The sequence below is a fragment of the Opisthorchis viverrini genome (assembly GCF_000715545.1).
Source record: "Opisthorchis viverrini unplaced genomic scaffold opera_v5_310, whole genome shotgun sequence".
Lineage (NCBI taxonomy): Eukaryota > Metazoa > Platyhelminthes > Trematoda > Opisthorchiida > Opisthorchiidae > Opisthorchis > Opisthorchis viverrini.
In genome coordinates this window covers 131,396-152,521 of record NW_008751966.1, presented here as the reverse complement: position 1 = coordinate 152,521, position 21,126 = coordinate 131,396, and the positions used below count along the sequence as shown (strand labels likewise).

The 21,126-nt window shown below is 38.6% G+C and overlaps 2 protein-coding genes across 2 annotated transcripts; one reads left to right on the top strand and one right to left on the bottom strand.

The window, feature by feature from the left end:
* Positions 1–127: 127 nt before the first annotated feature.
* Positions 128–17,943, top strand: T265_09832 (hypothetical protein; the record flags this gene model as incomplete). The annotated part of the gene is made up of 5 exons (XM_009176018.1): positions 128–249; positions 4,899–5,132; positions 6,808–7,099; positions 16,698–17,027; positions 17,660–17,943. 5 exons carry the CDS (start codon positions 128–130, stop codon positions 17,867–17,869), a joined length of 1,188 nt encoding a protein of 395 aa, XP_009174282.1.
* On the bottom strand, positions 4,073–4,300 carry T265_09831 (hypothetical protein; the record flags this gene model as incomplete). The annotated part of the gene is made up of 1 exon (XM_009176017.1): positions 4,073–4,300. One exon carries the CDS (start codon positions 4,298–4,300, stop codon positions 4,073–4,075), a length of 228 nt encoding a protein of 75 aa, XP_009174281.1.
* Positions 17,944–21,126: the final 3,183 nt, after the last annotated feature.

The following is a 21,126-nucleotide window of genomic DNA, read 5'->3' as shown; positions in this document are numbered from 1 at the left end:
TGCTATGGTTTCTCTCGCCTTTTTGGGACAAGCAATTCCTTACTCTTTCTGATTAGCTTCACTTTGATATCGCTCCCACATTCAAACAAGTAGTCTGTTCCACAAAGTGTATCCTCTTGTTTTAGCAATGAAGGACGTCAACCAGAAGAAAAATCGCAAACAGAAAGGAGAGTATGCAAAGTCGTCAGCGTCCGTAACACTTTCCTCAGTCCATAAGGGGACAAAACATAAGTGTGTGCCTGGTATGAAGTAAGTACTGTTTTTCTCTGGACGCCACAAAATTGGCCAGTTAAACGTTTCGTTTAGGATGCTATTCTTGTACTACTGTGTTAGCCGATTTTTCAACAGATTTCTCATCATTCAAAAGCAACGAACGTGGGGTTTTGTCATTTTATGGTAATGGCAGAGGTCAATAAAGTGACGTACTGAAATCGGTTCTCAATGGGACCGGTCTGATAACTCCTGGGATTATAACTACATGGTCAAACTTATGTCATACGGTCATTTGGGAACTATGCTCGCTTCTCTGAGGCATTCATTCTTCATAACAATCCAAATTTTAGCCCTCTATACTCCAGTATCCTTTCCTCTCACAGCCACTTCTTTTCTTCCGATGTTGCCATTACTACTACGATTCTATTAACATTTTCAACTGAGTTTTTGCCCTGTAAGTGAAGCCAGTCTGCGCTGAAACGCCGAGGAGCACTGTACGCATTCTTCACCCTTATTTCAAATCATCAGCAATGCGCATCTCACGCGACTTCGGCGATTACCTTCTGCTCAGCAGTTTGGTTCACACAGGATATAGCGCCACTCATCCTCCGATCACAGGATCTACATCACGATGTCACGTGTTGACTGGTTTCTCGAGCGACGGAGGGCTCCCAAATCTCCCCACACTACCAACCGTTAACATTTGTCCAGCAAGAACGACCTAAAATGTGGATTGCTTTCAAATAAATGTTTTTGCACAGATGGGACGTTGAATTCAATTGACGAAGGACGTAAGAATGTCTCCTCAACGGGGATGTTCGTCCGCGTATTCTCTTCCATGGGGATGGAATTTCAGTTGTATCGAGTGTGCTAAACAGTCTTTCAGAAAGTGAGGTGAACTCATTCCGTAGTCTTGCCTATCCTTAATTGAGAGATGCTTGTGAGAACTAGTTAACGTGTCCAGTGTTCACCAACTATCTTCATGTGCAACGTCACAGGTGGGTGCTGTGCCAATTCGTTTCAGCTCAAGTGACAACCGCGAAACGAGCTGCCCCATTAAGATGTATGCTAGCGTAACAACAAAGACGATGGTGATTATGGAGAACTCGATACCTGTCGAGTTTTCTTGCATTGCTTTATTATGTATGTAAGGTTCATTTCTCTCATTCTGTCTGAGACATCCGACGGTGTGTTACGTGGCTGAATTATCTGCCGGGCAAGCCTATTCCTGTCGAAAGGAATCCGTTGCCCCGGTGGGGTAGTGTATCGCCAGTGTTTGTCATATCAACTGTTTAGCGTAACAATCGACTAGTGGATACAGATTTGTTCCAGATGCGGACAGGAAATTCTGTCGATGAGCTGAACAGTTCTGAACATCAGTAGGTGCATTCCCTTCACTGGGTCCTTCACTTCAGACGCAAAAGGAGTTACCGAAATTTGTGACCGGTTGGTGAACCGCAAAGCCTTGGGTGAAGGTGGGATCCCTTGATAGGTCTACCAGACATAAGCAGCTTACCCCCATACAATGCGCGATATCGTATCTTCCCTGCTATGGGATACCGAAGTGGCGCATCCGTGTTCTGGTTTTGCATTGGAGAGGTGACAGTTATATTTGTAACAAATATAGAATTACTGGACTCGCAAATATTCGCTAGCCAGCGGCACACCGACACCGCTACAAATACCAATAACCAAACATCGGGAGGCTTATAGCTTGTCGGACAGCAAAGCACTGTGGAACGTATTATAACTGGAGATATCCCGACGAAGTTAATTGGGCGGCTAGAACGATACAGATTTGTGTGTAGGTAGAAGTGGGCTGAACCTTTGATTTGACACGACAGAAATGTCCTCTGATGTTCAACATTTTGGCCGACTGGATTATGCGTCGTCACTACAGACGAGATATCAGATGAACTATTTTGATCACCAAATAGAAACTTGCGGATAATATCCATGTTTCCCTACGGATGATAGCGGTTTGAAGCAAGACGGAGTAATTCTCAGTAAACTACGTTTCTCATAATACGGAGAAAGAGCTCATATGACCGGTTTCTGTGGATTTCTCCTGAATTTCGTCAATTTCATAAATTCAAGTACCTGATTCTCACATGCAAGATGTAGGTGAAATAAACCGTATTGTGGTGTACGCACAGTTTCACTTCAGTCTTTGAGTGCATGTCCATACTATGGCTGATGTGTTGGTTGCTTTTTAGATCGACGTGTTTTCGGCTTCACCAGGTGCATGCCTTCCCTTTAAATCCGTGAACCGAATGATTATCTGACGCTTGCCGACACTTGAGCACAGCGTTAGCCTAAGTCACACCGGGAGAGTGATGCAGGGGGAACAGCTGCGAACAAGCAATATAACGTTTTGGAACGTCATGTTCACCTCATCCATCTGGTTGCACATACGTCCCGATACATCCTTTCTCTTACTGTCTTCATCCCCAGACATGAAACATGCGGGTTAGGTGGAAAAAGAGGAGAAATAACGTTGATCGGACCGTGTGGTTCAATGTGTTTAATTTCGCTCTTTCTACTGCATATGATCTAAATGTTTCGCATCTGCCAGTTCAAAAGAAGAGAAAGGTGATGTCATATCACAGTTCTACTATTGTTGCCATAGTAAAACGGTAAGGTGCAGTGACCTGGGGGGTGAGATGAACCAAGTGGTTAGAGCGCGAATTTACTGACCGGAAGGTCCGTGGTTCGAACCCGACCTCTGCCTCTCGGCTTCCCCTGTCTAGACTTGGGCGACCTAACAGTATCCTTGCCCTCGTGCCTCGCAGTGACCTGCGACAGATGACATATTGGGAGTTTTCCGGTCTAAAGAGTACTCCGTGGGAACCGTTTGTGAAGGCATCAGGGCAACGATAGACGGGATTATCCTGATAGCGAGTGATCACATCACCCAATTGAACTATCCTTTTTACAAACTCCTCAGAGAATTACATGGATGATACTGGCTGTGAACGAAAAGGATTCATGGTCACTGATTTCAACCGCTTTTCGCATTGCATCTAACCACCACCGCACCATTCATGCTTGTTTAGGTTTATACAAATGCGCATCAGCTTGCTATCATCCCCCAAGCCCTAGACACGCGTATATTGATCATGCCACCACGTGGACCGGAGTGACTCATCTAAACAAGCTCGCTGCTGTTCATTTTCGCTGGGCAAACCCACTGATCGATAAGCAACATGTGCGCTTTGTTATCCCAATACAACAGAGCGCAATGAGAATCGGCGATTCCGTTGGTTAGCTCGGGCCAATGGACTGGCATCACTGAACGTCAAACCTTTAACCGTGGCTTGCGTTTCTCATGAACAACCGTCATGCAGATAGAAGAGAAATGACAGCAGTCAGGGGCAAGCTAAGTGATTAATTTCAGCCGAATTTTGCCGGTTTTCATTTGTTGTGAGATGTGAACGATTATATTCCGCCGGTCCTTCATTTGGACCGCGTATGCGGAGTTAGGATGGAATTGATAGGACCATGGTTGTTGCTCATGTTACTGTGGCCATATCTGTGTGTCAACCAGTCGCAAGCAGCCTGCCTCTGTGGACAATCCACAAACTAAAAAGGGTACACTTTCACCCCAAGTCAGGTAAGAATGAACAGTGGGACTAGGTATGCGGTGTACCACTGCTGGACAATCATCAATGTGATGCTGAAAGACGGCAATAAAATCAAGGTGTGATTCTGCGTTATTGCACGGAGAAGTTTTGGTGCAGTGGCTATCGAAAGTATGTCGTGACTGGTACTTGGGATATGACTCCACCAATATTTGTTGGTCTGTTTACCCACGAGACTTATTGAAAGTGATGAAACTGTGCAATCTATATGAGCTAGTTCACCCCTGAGTATTGCGCTGCGAACTTGAAGTGAACAAGCCACTCACCGTATTGCCTTGTGACACATTGAAACCACTATTGCGAGTGACCTCAATTACAGCACATCCTTTGTTCTGCGGTGCGCAGTGTTGCAAAACAATCGGCATACATTTTTGGGGACGTTCTTCTCCAGTGGATGTGTAGGATTTGTCAAGGAGACTCGCAAAGGCTGCATTGCGTCGGAACATCACCCTTGCCCAAGGTCAATTTCGTTGGTTTTTATAGGAAGTTTGTAATTATATTTCGCTTGAGGCTATTCGAGAATCATGCAGTTGCGTTGGAATGGCTTACCATTGTCACCAACTAAGGCTACGAATCAAACTAAACGTTTTACTTGCTTTGAGTTTGGGGTTAGAAAATCCAGTAGAGGTTATGTATTGGATTGGAGGCTGTTCTTCCGTAACCCTTGATGTCAATCGAAAACTAACCAAAACCAGTTTTCACTGAAGTGACTATTTACCAGCGAGAGACACGGTCTCTATCAACCACATTTGGGTCTTTCAGCAATCGAAATGCATCTACCACGTTTATGGGGTGGAGGCGAGATGGCTCAGTGGTTAGAGCGCAAATATACTAACCGGAAGGTCCGTGGTTCGAATCCGACCTCTGCATCTCGACTTCTCTTGTCTAGGCTTGGGCAACCTGCTAGTATCCTAGCCCTCGTGCTTCTTTTGGAGCACCGAAAGTGTGTTACAGCTGAACTATTACTATTATTATTTTATTTTTATTATACCCAAAACCAGTGTCTTGAGTTCAGTTCTATCTTTTTACTTAATGCCCCTCAAGGGGCCAGAAAGAGTTGAAAGTCAATGGTCAACGCTCCACCAAACGTACGTCATCGAATGGACATCAAGTGCGTAATCAGAAAGCCGGAGTGGATCGTCGTGGCGATCGTGATGGCCGGAAATCGAGCAACAGTGAAATTTGGTTCGACGGAGTTTCACCTTCCCTAATCGCAGCATCCCGCGGAGATCAAGCAGCCACCACGAATTCATTGGTGAAGCCTTCTTCTTTCACTGGGTATGTTACCAGTCAATTATTCTGTCCTGAACTACTTCCCAAAGGCTGGTGATAAGCACTATAGTCGCTGTGTATCTCGAACAGTCATTCTAGAAACTCTGGCTTTATGAGCTGCTTTCTTTCGAGCTTTACTTTTTCCGCTTCCCACATTTGTAGAACAACATTAGGACAGACACCGGTCTCTGGTTTGGAAGTATCCGTGTGGCGTTTGACTTATAGTCGTCGTTTCTACCAGCCCGCTATCCCACACACATCTGTTTGTAAGTATCCCAAGCTACTGCGAAAGCACATCGATAGAGACCGCCACTGAAAGCTGTCAAAGCTGATCACTCTAACGCAACACTGCATATGTTTCCGTCAACAATGCTCATAAATGCAGCATTTACGTTAATAACTTATTTCTATCGTAGAAATTGAGAGACAAATTCGCCCCAACTGCTGTGACCAGCTAGTTGAGGATTCATCTAATAAGATCAACAGGAATTTAACGACATCAACCATAAAAGGCGTTCTTGTTGTATTTATTTGCTGCTTTTTGGACCGGGTATTGGCTGTATTAATCTCCATAAGACGACCAGCCTTTTCTATGAGGCGAGATGTACTGAGTGGTTAGAGCGCGAATTTACTGACCGGAATGTCCTTGGTTCGAACCCGACCTCTGCATCTCGACTTCCCCTGTCTAGGCTTGGGCAACCTGGCAGTATCCAAGCCCTCGTGCTTCCTTCGTGTGGCATGGCAGCCTGGCACAGCTACAGCTGAGCAATCTGTCGATTTTGTTTGTATGAAGTTAGGAAGCGCCTTACGAATGGTTCTCCCTTGTTCGGAATTCTCAAGGATGTGCACCACCTTGGGTGGAATTCTTTCTATGTACAGAAGTGGTGTCGGGTTACGCTTTTATTAGTAGTGTATAATCTTCGGCCGTATGGGGTTCGAGCTTTCCTCGGCTGACATGGCACAGCTACAGCTGAACAATCTGTCGATTTTGTTTGTATGAAGTTAGGAAGCGCCTTACGAATGGTTCTCCCTTGTTCGGAATTCTCAAGGATGTGCACCACCCTGGGTGGAATTCTTTCTATGTACAGAAGTGGTGTCGGGTTACGCTTTTATTAGTAGTGTATAATCTTCGGCCGTATGGGGTTCGAGCTTTCCTCGGCTGACATGTCAGACGAGCGCATTATGGCTGCACGATCTGCTTGTGTGGACGAGCGCGTCTGTTGACACTTGGGTTATGCTTGTAGCCCGTCTGACTTGCCTGTGGCCTTATCTACTGAAAACATTGACTGGCGGATCGTGACGGACGCAGCTATGTTTCTCTGGCAGAATGAACACATTTACGTTGTCCAGTATGCACTGGGGAGGTAACTGTAAATACACTTATCTCGCATGTGACTCACGCCAGATGATCAGATATTCCCTGTCAGCGTGTTCAAGGATGGAGTTCAAATCTATTTAGTGCTTACTTTTCAGTAAGAAGCGCTCTGAATTAGTGGGGGATTGTTCAAGTTGCGGCGAAATCGATACACGTTCAGCATTATTTCAACAGTTTGAACTCTGGTCAGCTGAGTTGATATTTGGTGGCATGGTTGGTCAGTTGATGTTTGCTTTTAAGTTATGTTTTTTTGTTGCACGCATTCGATATCCACTCATCGTCCACTCCCTACTGCTCCTTTTCTAGCCCAACCCGTAGAATAGCCATCGACTGCGAGTTCGTTGGCGTCGGCTATCAGGGGAAGGATAACGCGCTGGCACGTGTTTCTATAGTGAATCAATTCGGTCATGTTCTGCTGGATACATTTGTGCGTCCGTTGGAACGGGTTACCGACTATCGTACCGAGTTTTCCGGTGTACGACCGGGCGATTTGAGACCGGATGGCCCAGCACGACCCTTTCGAGCTGTACATCGAGAAGTTGCCAAATTGTGCAAAGGTCGCATCCTTGTTGGACATTCGATCAGGAATGATCTTAAAGTGAGTTGGGCAACGCTCATTTGGCGTGTCTAGTTCACTCTTATCCAGAATTACCATCCATCAATTGCTTGTGTGTCTTCTCCTTGGGAACTGGATCAGACTATTGCGGTCATTTTTGATACTTTTTACCTCATTTGTATTCCATTTCCCTTTGCTCATTCATGTGCCGTTTGTGGTCACCAGACACTCACGCGAACGTGATCATAGTTTCCAGGAGACTTTTGTCCTCATAAGTGCTTCATGATCTGCCGCCGTTAGACAACTAAGCAAGCAGAAACGCAACTGTTGATGAGGGGTTCGCTAAACATAACACCTCATCTCTTTTTTAATCAATTCTTCTGTTCCTGATTTCAAGTGCATGTTCCACTGTCTATTTGTCGGCTTTCAAACCCAACTGATCGTATTTCTCTAGCAGTTCACGTTCCGAAGCTACCCTCCAATATGCTCACCAGCTCACTTGATTGCTTTGCAGTAATCACGTCACCATCAGTTCCCACAGCAAACCCCTACGACACGTGATCTTCGCTTGTCTGTATTTCTGTATGGTAATTCATTTTCGGTCATCGGGATTCATCTCTTCCTCATTCGCACTTTTCCTTTTTTCTGATCACAACAACGTTTTATTCAACGCTTCTAGAGAACAGTTTTGCAAAATTTGGCTTCGTCTATCTCAGCGGATTTTCCCTCACTTCCCAGTAAAACAGAAGCCGGCGGTTTGTTGCAAATTGTCGGGTACCTACGATTCTCGACAGCAAGCATCGTATCTACTGCTTTGTCTAGTCATAAAGTGCTGTAGTCGGCTTTCCCCAGGACTGGCATCCTGTCTATGTACCAAACCAAACAGGCTGACGAAATCCACCGTCACACGGGATGATGAAATATACGCTCATGCTTGCTGATGTAATCCTAGCTTCCATTAGCCAATAGGAGTTCAGCTTGCGATTTGTCCCAGTTCCGGGAAACTGGCAACGTGCGTCTTGTTTGTTTGCGTGTTTTATGGGACGAAATAAAATTTCCAAAGTGGAAGTAGCAAAATCGTCTAATCTGGGGTGGATTTCATTGCCATGAATGACAACGTGCGTTTTGTTTGCGTGTTTTATGGGACGAAATAAAATTTCCAAAGTGGAAATAGCAAAATCGTCTAATCTGGGGTGGATTTCATTCATTTGAATGATTGTTTTAGGATGCAAGACGTTCCGTTCACTGAGTTGGGCGGTGAATCTAAAAGTTCCTCAACACGAGTATTGTTACCAGTTCGCCACTTTTTTCACAGGAACCTTTTGTTTTCGCCATTTTTGCTCAATCAAGTATGCTTAAAATTCATTGTTTACCAACATTCTACTTAGTGTGCTCTCTCCTTAGTGCTTTCAGTCGTTGTATAACTCACAGCGAATCCGCCTGGGAGCTGTTCCTAGTAATATTTGGTCTATTGTGTAAACCAGCTACTCCATCCTGCCTCACCAACAGATGTTATTCTCCTTTTCCGTAAATCCGACGACACATGTGAAGCTCAATGTGAATCAACTGACCTTGTCTTATCCATGCATTAAATTAGTTCCCCGTAACTGAGAAGTGGCGTGTTCCAGTACCCACCGTTCCGCGAGTATGCGGTTTTGACAGCTGAAGTTGACGGTGATGATGGTTGTGGATTTGAATAGAATGAATGAATGAATGAATGAATGAATGAATGAATGAATGAATGAATGAATGAATGAATGAATGAATGAATGAATGAATGAATGAATGAATGAATGAATGAATGAATGAATGAATGAATGAATGAATGAATGAATGAATGAATGAATGAATGAATGAATGAATGAATGAATGAATGAATGAATGAATGAATGAATGAATGAATGAATGAATGAATGAATGAATGAATGAATGAATGAATGAATGAATGAATGAATGAATGAATGAATGAATGAATGAATGAATGAATGAATGAATGAATGAATGAATGAATGAATGAATGAATGAATGAATGAATGAATGAATGAATGAATGAATGAATGAATGAATGAATGAATGAATGAATGAATGAATGAATGAATGAATGAATGAATGAATGAATGAATGAATGAATGAATGAATGAATGAATGAATGAATGAATGAATGAATGAATGAATGAATGAATGAATGAATGAATGAATGAATGAATGAATGAATGAATGAATGAATGAATGAATGAATGAATGAATGAATGAATGAATGAATGAATGAATGAATGAATGAATGAATGAATGAATGAATGAATGAATGAATGAATGAATGAATGAATGAATGAATGAATGAATGAATGAATGAATGAATGAATGAATGAATGAATGAATGAATGAATGAATGAATGAATGAATGAATGAATGAATGAATGAATGAATGAATGAATGAATGAATGAATGAATGAATGAATGAATGAATGAATGAATGAATGAATGAATGAATGAATGAATGAATGAATGAATGAATGAATGAATGAATGAATGAATGAATGAATGAATGAATGAATGAATGAATGAATGAATGAATGAATGAATGAATGAATGAATGAATGAATGAATGAATGAATGAATGAATGAATGAATGAATGAATGAATGAATGAATGAATGAATGAATGAATGAATGAATGAATGAATGAATGAATGAATGAATGAATGAATGAATGAATGAATGAATGAATGAATGAATGAATGAATGAATGAATGAATGAATGAATGAATGAATGAATGAATGAATGAATGAATGAATGAATGAATGAATGAATGAATGAATGAATGAATGAATGAATGAATGAATGAATGAATGAATGAATGAATGAATGAATGAATGAATGAATGAATGAATGAATGAATGAATGAATGAATGAATGAATGAATGAATGAATGAATGAATGAATGAATGAATGAATGAATGAATGAATGAATGAATGAATGAATGAATGAATGAATGAATGAATGAATGAATGAATGAATGAATGAATGAATGAATGAATGAATGAATGAATGAATGAATGAATGAATGAATGAATGAATGAATGAATGAATGAATGAATGAATGAATGAATGAATGAATGAATGAATGAATGAATGAATGAATGAATGAATGAATGAATGAATGAATGAATGAATGAATGAATGAATGAATGAATGAATGAATGAATGAATGAATGAATGAATGAATGAATGAATGAATGAATGAATGAATGAATGAATGAATGAATGAATGAATGAATGAATGAATGAATGAATGAATGAATGAATGAATGAATGAATGAATGAATGAATGAATGAATGAATGAATGAATGAATGAATGAATGAATGAATGAATGAATGAATGAATGAATGAATGAATGAATGAATGAATGAATGAATGAATGAATGAATGAATGAATGAATGAATGAATGAATGAATGAATGAATGAATGAATGAATGAATGAATGAATGAATGAATGAATGAATGAATGAATGAATGAATGAATGAATGAATGAATGAATGAATGAATGAATGAATGAATGAATGAATGAATGAATGAATGAATGAATGAATGAATGAATGAATGAATGAATGAATGAATGAATGAATGAATGAATGAATGAATGAATGAATGAATGAATGAATGAATGAATGAATGAATGAATGAATGAATGAATGAATGAATGAATGAATGAATGAATGAATGAATGAATGAATGAATGAATGAATGAATGAATGAATGAATGAATGAATGAATGAATGAATGAATGAATGAATGAATGAATGAATGAATGAATGAATGAATGAATGAATGAATGAATGAATGAATGAATGAATGAATGAATGAATGAATGAATGAATGAATGAATGAATGAATGAATGAATGAATGAATGAATGAATGAATGAATGAATGAATGAATGAATGAATGAATGAATGAATGAATGAATGAATGAATGAATGAATGAATGAATGAATGAATGAATGAATGAATGAATGAATGAATGAATGAATGAATGAATGAATGAATGAATGAATGAATGAATGAATGAATGAATGAATGAATGAATGAATGAATGAATGAATGAATGAATGAATGAATGAATGAATGAATGAATGAATGAATGAATGAATGAATGAATGAATGAATGAATGAATGAATGAATGAATGAATGAATGAATGAATGAATGAATGAATGAATGAATGAATGAATGAATGAATGAATGAATGAATGAATGAATGAATGAATGAATGAATGAATGAATGAATGAATGAATGAATGAATGAATGAATGAATGAATGAATGAATGAATGAATGAATGAATGAATGAATGAATGAATGAATGAATGAATGAATGAATGAATGAATGAATGAATGAATGAATGAATGAATGAATGAATGAATGAATGAATGAATGAATGAATGAATGAATGAATGAATGAATGAATGAATGAATGAATGAATGAATGAATGAATGAATGAATGAATGAATGAATGAATGAATGAATGAATGAATGAATGAATGAATGAATGAATGAATGAATGAATGAATGAATGAATGAATGAATGAATGAATGAATGAATGAATGAATGAATGAATGAATGAATGAATGAATGAATGAATGAATGAATGAATGAATGAATGAATGAATGAATGAATGAATGAATGAATGAATGAATGAATGAATGAATGAATGAATGAATGAATGAATGAATGAATGAATGAATGAATGAATGAATGAATGAATGAATGAATGAATGAATGAATGAATGAATGAATGAATGAATGAATGAATGAATGAATGAATGAATGAATGAATGAATGAATGAATGAATGAATGAATGAATGAATGAATGAATGAATGAATGAATGAATGAATGAATGAATGAATGAATGAATGAATGAATGAATGAATGAATGAATGAATGAATGAATGAATGAATGAATGAATGAATGAATGAATGAATGAATGAATGAATGAATGAATGAATGAATGAATGAATGAATGAATGAATGAATGAATGAATGAATGAATGAATGAATGAATGAATGAATGAATGAATGAATGAATGAATGAATGAATGAATGAATGAATGAATGAATGAATGAATGAATGAATGAATGAATGAATGAATGAATGAATGAATGAATGAATGAATGAATGAATGAATGAATGAATGAATGAATGAATGAATGAATGAATGAATGAATGAATGAATGAATGAATGAATGAATGAATGAATGAATGAATGAATGAATGAATGAATGAATGAATGAATGAATGAATGAATGAATGAATGAATGAATGAATGAATGAATGAATGAATGAATGAATGAATGAATGAATGAATGAATGAATGAATGAATGAATGAATGAATGAATGAATGAATGAATGAATGAATGAATGAATGAATGAATGAATGAATGAATGAATGAATGAATGAATGAATGAATGAATGAATGAATGAATGAATGAATGAATGAATGAATGAATGAATGAATGAATGAATGAATGAATGAATGAATGAATGAATGAATGAATGAATGAATGAATGAATGAATGAATGAATGAATGAATGAATGAATGAATGAATGAATGAATGAATGAATGAATGAATGAATGAATGAATGAATGAATGAATGAATGAATGAATGAATGAATGAATGAATGAATGAATGAATGAATGAATGAATGAATGAATGAATGAATGAATGAATGAATGAATGAATGAATGAATGAATGAATGAATGAATGAATGAATGAATGAATGAATGAATGAATGAATGAATGAATGAATGAATGAATGAATGAATGAATGAATGAATGAATGAATGAATGAATGAATGAATGAATGAATGAATGAATGAATGAATGAATGAATGAATGAATGAATGAATGAATGAATGAATGAATGAATGAATGAATGAATGAATGAATGAATGAATGAATGAATGAATGAATGAATGAATGAATGAATGAATGAATGAATGAATGAATGAATGAATGAATGAATGAATGAATGAATGAATGAATGAATGAATGAATGAATGAATGAATGAATGAATGAATGAATGAATGAATGAATGAATGAATGAATGAATGAATGAATGAATGAATGAATGAATGAATGAATGAATGAATGAATGAATGAATGAATGAATGAATGAATGAATGAATGAATGAATGAATGAATGAATGAATGAATGAATGAATGAATGAATGAATGAATGAATGAATGAATGAATGAATGAATGAATGAATGAATGAATGAATGAATGAATGAATGAATGAATGAATGAATGAATGAATGAATGAATGAATGAATGAATGAATGAATGAATGAATGAATGAATGAATGAATGAATGAATGAATGAATGAATGAATGAATGAATGAATGAATGAATGAATGAATGAATGAATGAATGAATGAATGAATGAATGAATGAATGAATGAATGAATGAATGAATGAATGAATGAATGAATGAATGAATGAATGAATGAATGAATGAATGAATGAATGAATGAATGAATGAATGAATGAATGAATGAATGAATGAATGAATGAATGAATGAATGAATGAATGAATGAATGAATGAATGAATGAATGAATGAATGAATGAATGAATGAATGAATGAATGAATGAATGAATGAATGAATGAATGAATGAATGAATGAATGAATGAATGAATGAATGAATGAATGAATGAATGAATGAATGAATGAATGAATGAATGAATGAATGAATGAATGAATGAATGAATGAATGAATGAATGAATGAATGAATGAATGAATGAATGAATGAATGAATGAATGAATGAATGAATGAATGAATGAATGAATGAATGAATGAATGAATGAATGAATGAATGAATGAATGAATGAATGAATGAATGAATGAATGAATGAATGAATGAATGAATGAATGAATGAATGAATGAATGAATGAATGAATGAATGAATGAATGAATGAATGAATGAATGAATGAATGAATGAATGAATGAATGAATGAATGAATGAATGAATGAATGAATGAATGAATGAATGAATGAATGAATGAATGAATGAATGAATGAATGAATGAATGAATGAATGAATGAATGAATGAATGAATGAATGAATGAATGAATGAATGAATGAATGAATGAATGAATGAATGAATGAATGAATGAATGAATGAATGAATGAATGAATGAATGAATGAATGAATGAATGAATGAATGAATGAATGAATGAATGAATGAATGAATGAATGAATGAATGAATGAATGAATGAATGAATGAATGAATGAATGAATGAATGAATGAATGAATGAATGAATGAATGAATGAATGAATGAATGAATGAATGAATGAATGAATGAATGAATGAATGAATGAATGAATGAATGAATGAATGAATGAATGAATGAATGAATGAATGAATGAATGAATGAATGAATGAATGAATGAATGAATGAATGAATGAATGAATGAATGAATGAATGAATGAATGAATGAATGAATGAATGAATGAATGAATGAATGAATGAATGAATGAATGAATGAATGAATGAATGAATGAATGAATGAATGAATGAATGAATGAATGAATGAATGAATGAATGAATGAATGAATGAATGAATGAATGAATATTGTTTTAGGATGCAAGACGTTCCGTTCACTGAGTTGGGCGGTGAATCTAAAAGTTCCTCAACACGAGTATTGTTACCAGTTCGCCACTTTTTTCACAGGAACCTTTTGTTTTCGCCATTTTTGCTCAATCAAGTATGCTTAAAATTCATTGTTTACCAACATTCTACTTAGTGTGCTCTCTCTCCTTAGTGCTTTCAGTCGTCGTATAACTCACAGCGAATCCGTCTGGGAGCTGTTCCTAGTAATATTTGGTCTATTGTCTAAACCAGCTACTCCATCCTGCCTCACCAAAAGGTGTTATTCTCCTTTTCGGTAAATCCGACGACACATGTGAAGCTCAATGTGAATCAACTGACCTTGTCTTATCCATGCATTAAATTAGTTCCCCGTAACTGAGAAGTGGCGTGTTCCAGTACCCACCGTTCCGCGAGTATGCGGTTTTGACAGCTGAAGTTGACGGTGATGATGGTTGTGGATTTGAATAGAATGAATGAATGAATGAATGAATGAATGAATGAATGAATGAATGAATGAATGAATGAATGAATGAATGAATGAATGAATGAATGAATGAATGAATGAATGAATGAATGAATGAATGAATGAATGAATGAATGAATGAATGAATGAATGAATGAATGAATGAATGAATGAATGAATGAATGAATGAATGAATGAATGAATGAATGAATGAATGAATGAATGAATGAATGAATGAATGAATGAATGAATGAATGAATGAATGAATGAATGAATGAATGAATGAATGAATGAATGAATGAATGAATGAATGAATGAATGAATGAATGAATGAATGAATGAATGAATGAATGAATGAATGAATGAATGAATGAATGAATGAATGAATGAATGAATGAATGAATGAATGAATGAATGAATGAATGAATGAATGAATGAATGAATGAATGAATGAATGAATGAATGAATGAATGAATGAATGAATGAATGAATGAATGAATGAATGAATGAATGAATGAATGAATGAATGAATGAATGAATGAATGAATGAATGAATGAATGAATGAATGAATGAATGAATGAATGAATGAATGAATGAACTAGTTGCAAGGTGAAATTCCTGACTATTTCCAACCAGGTGGGAACACTTACGCGGTGACTCGAGTCTGCTGCTTTGGTTGACCGACAGGGTAAAATTTGGAGTTGGACTTTCTTGATATTCTCACCATCCACATAAACGTCCTTGTACTGTAATGTGCCTAATAACTTCCTTCTTTATCAATTATATGGTTATCGAAAACCCTTAAGTAATCCACTTTCGGCCTCGTCTTTCTCTGGGCTCACCAGTCTTAGTTTGTAGGGGAACGCCAGGCCGAACTTATATGAAATGGTACACTCGTTTGGAAATGGAAACGGTCTTAACAAGAGGCTCAACCGAATCCCTTACCGTATTCTTAGACTGGCGTGGTCGTTGTTCCGTCCTCCTATCTAGGCAATTTGGTTGCAAATGTTTCATGACCAATCGAGGTTAGGTGCTACGTGGCACCGCTATGCTGCGCTTCACAAGCATGCACTGACGACGTCGTCTCAATTGGTGATGAGACGTTTTCAACTAACTTGCCTAGCTAAGTGAACAAAAAATGATCCTCTACATTGCCTGAGCTGCCATCATTTTGTACAGTGTCCCCTCTAGCTGGAACGGAATTCAAGATATCGCCATGTTTTCTCTGACATGACACTACTTATAGAGCTGATGATGGGTCCTGGCCCACACAGTCATTTGAAGCAAATTGTACACGAGAGTTGTGTCTTCCGTTAACATCGTCTTAATTTGCAGTGTTAAAACAGCATTGTTGCGCTCATTGCTAGCCTTTTATGGGGAACGGTATTGTTCGCTGGGATATGGTAAGTGATAACTGTGTTACGATCAAATAAGAACCTAGTTATTCTTACGTACCACGTATTATCTATTTCTAATAATTTCTTTGCTGTTTAGGTCCTCATGTTGTCCCACCCCCGGCGACACATTCGGGACACTTCACGTTACCGTCCATTTCGTGCCTTGTTTTCTGGCCGAACGCCATCCTTACGTGCATTAACCGAAAAGGTATTGGGTGTTCAAGTCCAGGTTGGAGAACACGATTCGGTCGAAGATGCCCGTGCTGCGATGCGGCTTTATACTTCGGTCAAACGGATGTGGGAGTCCAAGAGGAAGGGACCTCTTCCTGTAGTGACGGACTCAGCGGAACTGAATAAATCGCAGAAAGAGTTGCACTCTCATTCTGAAATGGTCGCTAAAAGAACAGAAATCTTGTCTGAATACGAAGTGAGTGTTTTATTCCAGTCCTAACTTTCGGATAGGTACATTCTGTACTTCATCACCTGTTTCATCCGTGCTTCAATGACTGCTCAACAACGGGCGACAGTATCTCTACGGACTGCAACTCTGTATCGGCTAGTAGGCGTTGGATGCTATGGGATGAAGAGTGGTGATCTACGGCTCCCTTTAGTTTCCCCTGTCAGCGTACTTCATTCGTAATGGATATACATAGTGGATACATACCTGTGAATAAACTCGCATAAGGCGAAATCGCTCGCCAGAAGAAAAGCACTTTTCGTTGGTCTTTTGAGGCTACTTTTGATGAGTCTCTTTAATTGGTCTCTTTTGAAAGGGATGAGTGTAGCTGGTTGACATGCATTACGCGACCGATTCGACTTGTATTGGTTCCATCTATCGCTGGCGGTTATTTTCTATTCAACTGAATGTGACATGGTGTGATTTTTGCAAACTAACATTCACCACCACCGTAAAATGTAACCACCGTTTACTGAATTATCGACTTTTCCTGTAAGACCATTGAGAGCGCTTTCAGCGTACCGCGAACATCCTATTCTGTAATTTACAGTTTGACTAGTGTGTATACACTGACCGTTTTCTTCGGTACCATTTTCTTCCAGTCTGGTTTGGATCCGGTCACCAGTTCCGACACTAATACCACCAAGTCTGTATCACAGCGTGCGCGTTACTCTTCGGGCAGATCGAAAGCCAAGCCCTGGGACAATGTACGAAATCGCCGATGCTCCAAGAATCGTGAAAGGTTTTTACAGAAACGACGCGGTCGCTCTAAAGCTTCACGAACATCTGGATTCCAATCAGCTGCTTTATGAATCTATATCTTGCTACACCCCTGTATCTTCCTTCCAGATGTACAGTTTCCTATTGGGCCAACTAAACGGTTATGAACAATCGCCTTACGTTTTTCGTACTTGGGTGTATATCTAAGTGAACGATTTAAGTTCACTTGGTTATTTTTCGTCCTATGTTCGGCGCTTCTAACTTTAGGAGACACTTCCTCTGGGACGACACTTTCTGTGGCTCCAAAGTTCCTTCTTGCTCATCCCCGTGGGAAAAGCCTCCGAGCCGGCTACAGCGTCAGCAAAGGTATCCAATATAGGTATTTTTGATATCCGGACATAGTAAAATCTGAGTGGAAACCGATAACAGGGTCTTCATCTTGCCTTGCAGCACCTCTAGCCAAAGTAATGCTCATCACCGTCCACAACGGTCGACTAAACAGCGACGTCTAGACATTCAATAGCTACCTAAACACTATTTCGCCAATCCATTCATTTTACACCTTTTGGTTTACATCACTAGCATGGAAGTGAATGACGAAACTGTAATCACTACTCAAAATCATCTCATACTGAATAGCTTGCTACGAGTTCGTAGGATTCACCTGCCTTTCATACTATCTGTATGCTATGATTGCCTAATGGATGGAGTACTTGGGTTGTTTTCCAATCCTGAATGATCCGTTGTCTCGGCTCAGTGAGTGTGATATATTTTCCCGTCACCTCACAAGTCATGGTTGAATAAAACTCTGTGAAAGAATCTGTATTGCACTTGGAAGATGCTTGCATGTGTGCTAGCGACACAATGAAATTGATCACCTCTAACCCAGTCTGCACATCGATTTGTTTTACCTGTCATTTAGAAATTCACCGGGGTCGACCCCTCTGAGTATGATGACTGCGGAAACATGTTCTGATTACCGCAAGGATTTATTGCCAAAATCTTCATCCCCTACCACAGGTAGTAGTCCGCTTGTGGAGCCCAAATGAACGCATATCGCGGAGTTGTTATAAGTTAATCCGAATCTTCGCGACGATGCAGCTGATTTATCCAGACAGAACACACTATTCATAAGATTTATAAGAGTTCTTCGATAGCCCATGACAGGATTCCCGCAAACGCCATGTTCTACCCAAATTGTACGAAGTTCACAGAATACTTACATTTTCACACCGACCATCTTAACGAGAGACTCAACTGAATCCCCGTTGAACTTCTCATTTGTGAATATGCTGAATGTGCCGCACGAAGACCGTATAATGCTTCAGTTGATACGATAATCGCGATAGCGTAGCATGTGTTCTTGAAGGGATTCAGTGGAGTTTCTTGTTAGAAAACAAATTGGCGTGGAAATGACTTTATTTCGCAGTGTCAGTTTATCTCCATTCATCTATCTGCGTTGATAGTTGTACGGCAGCGGAGCATCACTGTCGAACACCGGTGTGCTGTCGATGGTGGTAATACGCTCCATCTGTAAAACTTTCCATCTTTTACGTTCTGATATATATGAAGATGGATTACTCTTCAGATTTTGCACATACTGATACCACTTATTCTGCAGTGTAGTAGAAAGTCCACTGGGACGGTACTGACGTTGCGTAGAACAACTAATTGGCTGCGAAATTCGCAATGAGAATGTCATCCACAGGTTGGGCTACTGTTGGGTTTTGGGGACGAGGAGACTTAGTGATTAGAGTGCGAATTTACTGGCCGGAAGGTCTGTGGTTCGAACCTGATCTCTGCATTTCGACTTCCCCTGTTAAGGCTTGGGCAACCTCGCAGTTTCCCAGCCCTCGTGCTTCCTTCGGGTGGCATGATAGTTAGGCACCAAAACCGGGGGCTTCTCCTCTTATACAAACTTTTGGTCTTTTCATGAAGTTGAAACATCGGAACTAGCCGACTGGACGTGTCTCGTCGTGATGATGGGAAGATGAACTATCCGACGGAACCGCTCCAATATGCATAAGTTATAGCGCTGGAGGATAGCTAGCTGCACAGTTATATGGGAAATGAAATCAGTCCAAAGGATCGACCTGTAAGCTGCCGCAATTCAAGTTGTCGGGTCCTCACATAAAATAACCATGTTGCTATGTAGACGTGATGCACTACTTATAAGGTTGCTGAAGACTTCCACGGCTCACGACCTGTTTCGCCCTAATCGGAGCTCATCAGTAAGGCGCAGTCCCCGATTATCCGTCAACGTTATGTTCCACTCGAACTCAAATTGCACGAATTTAGAAATATACACTCATCTGCATACGTAGTATTTTACGTCTATGCAGTGTATCGCGATATCTCGATTATGGTACCAACTGAAACATGAAGCAACTTGGTGCAGCGCATCCAGTTGATTAAGGACGTCAAAAACGAAAGATTCAGCTGGGTTATAGTTGAGTCTGTCGTCCAAACCAAGTTGGTATGCACGTGGATATATATGTTGAACAATGCTGTCCCATTCATGTTTACTGCATGATTTTAACTCAACTGTCTAGTGCTGGAATACAAGCCTCGGTCTTTGAGTGGTCGTCAAACCCGTGCATGTGACGCAGCACAAATCAGCGATTTCTTCGGGACACTGGTGCGCTGATAACACACTTGGATCGGTCTCTATACATTTGCCGGTTGACCCGATAGGTTCACTTGCTTTTTACTCATATTTCTAAAACTTGTTAACGTTGTTCACTTCTCCACAAGGCTTGTCGTTCAGTTAGGTTGTCTGGAAACAACAGCATATTTTTCATACACAGCTGTACCCCCCCTTCCCATTTTCTCATGGTACTCTCTCCTGATATACATTCAATGACTTATCAGGACTTTCAGGAGCTAAAACAAAGCACTTGCAAGAGAATATCAATCACACGACCGGTAGGATTCCTGTCGCTGACATTCCTCTAAATACTGTGAAAAGTTACCTGAGTTTATGTAACGAAGTCAGGGGCTTACTTTGTTCACTGCACAAAACTGAATGAGTGAACTTTAGAACAAAGCACTACATCGAAAACGGTGATGAGGAAAGGGAACCAGGCTGCTATACGGTAACGCCATAGAAGTCGTGGCTGTGGTGAGAATGTTCCCATTTCAAAACAGCCAGCGAAGCGTCGCACATTTAAGAAAAGTACGCTCTATCCTGACAGGACAACACCAGTAAATGACTAGAGAATACTCTGGAGTGGAAGACTTTTGTACCTAGTGCATAACGCACGTGTTTGCAGCATAAAATTGGCTCATCAGTCACTTTATGCTGCCATGTCCCAAGTCCCTCCTGCTGAAAACTTCATGAGTCGGTAAG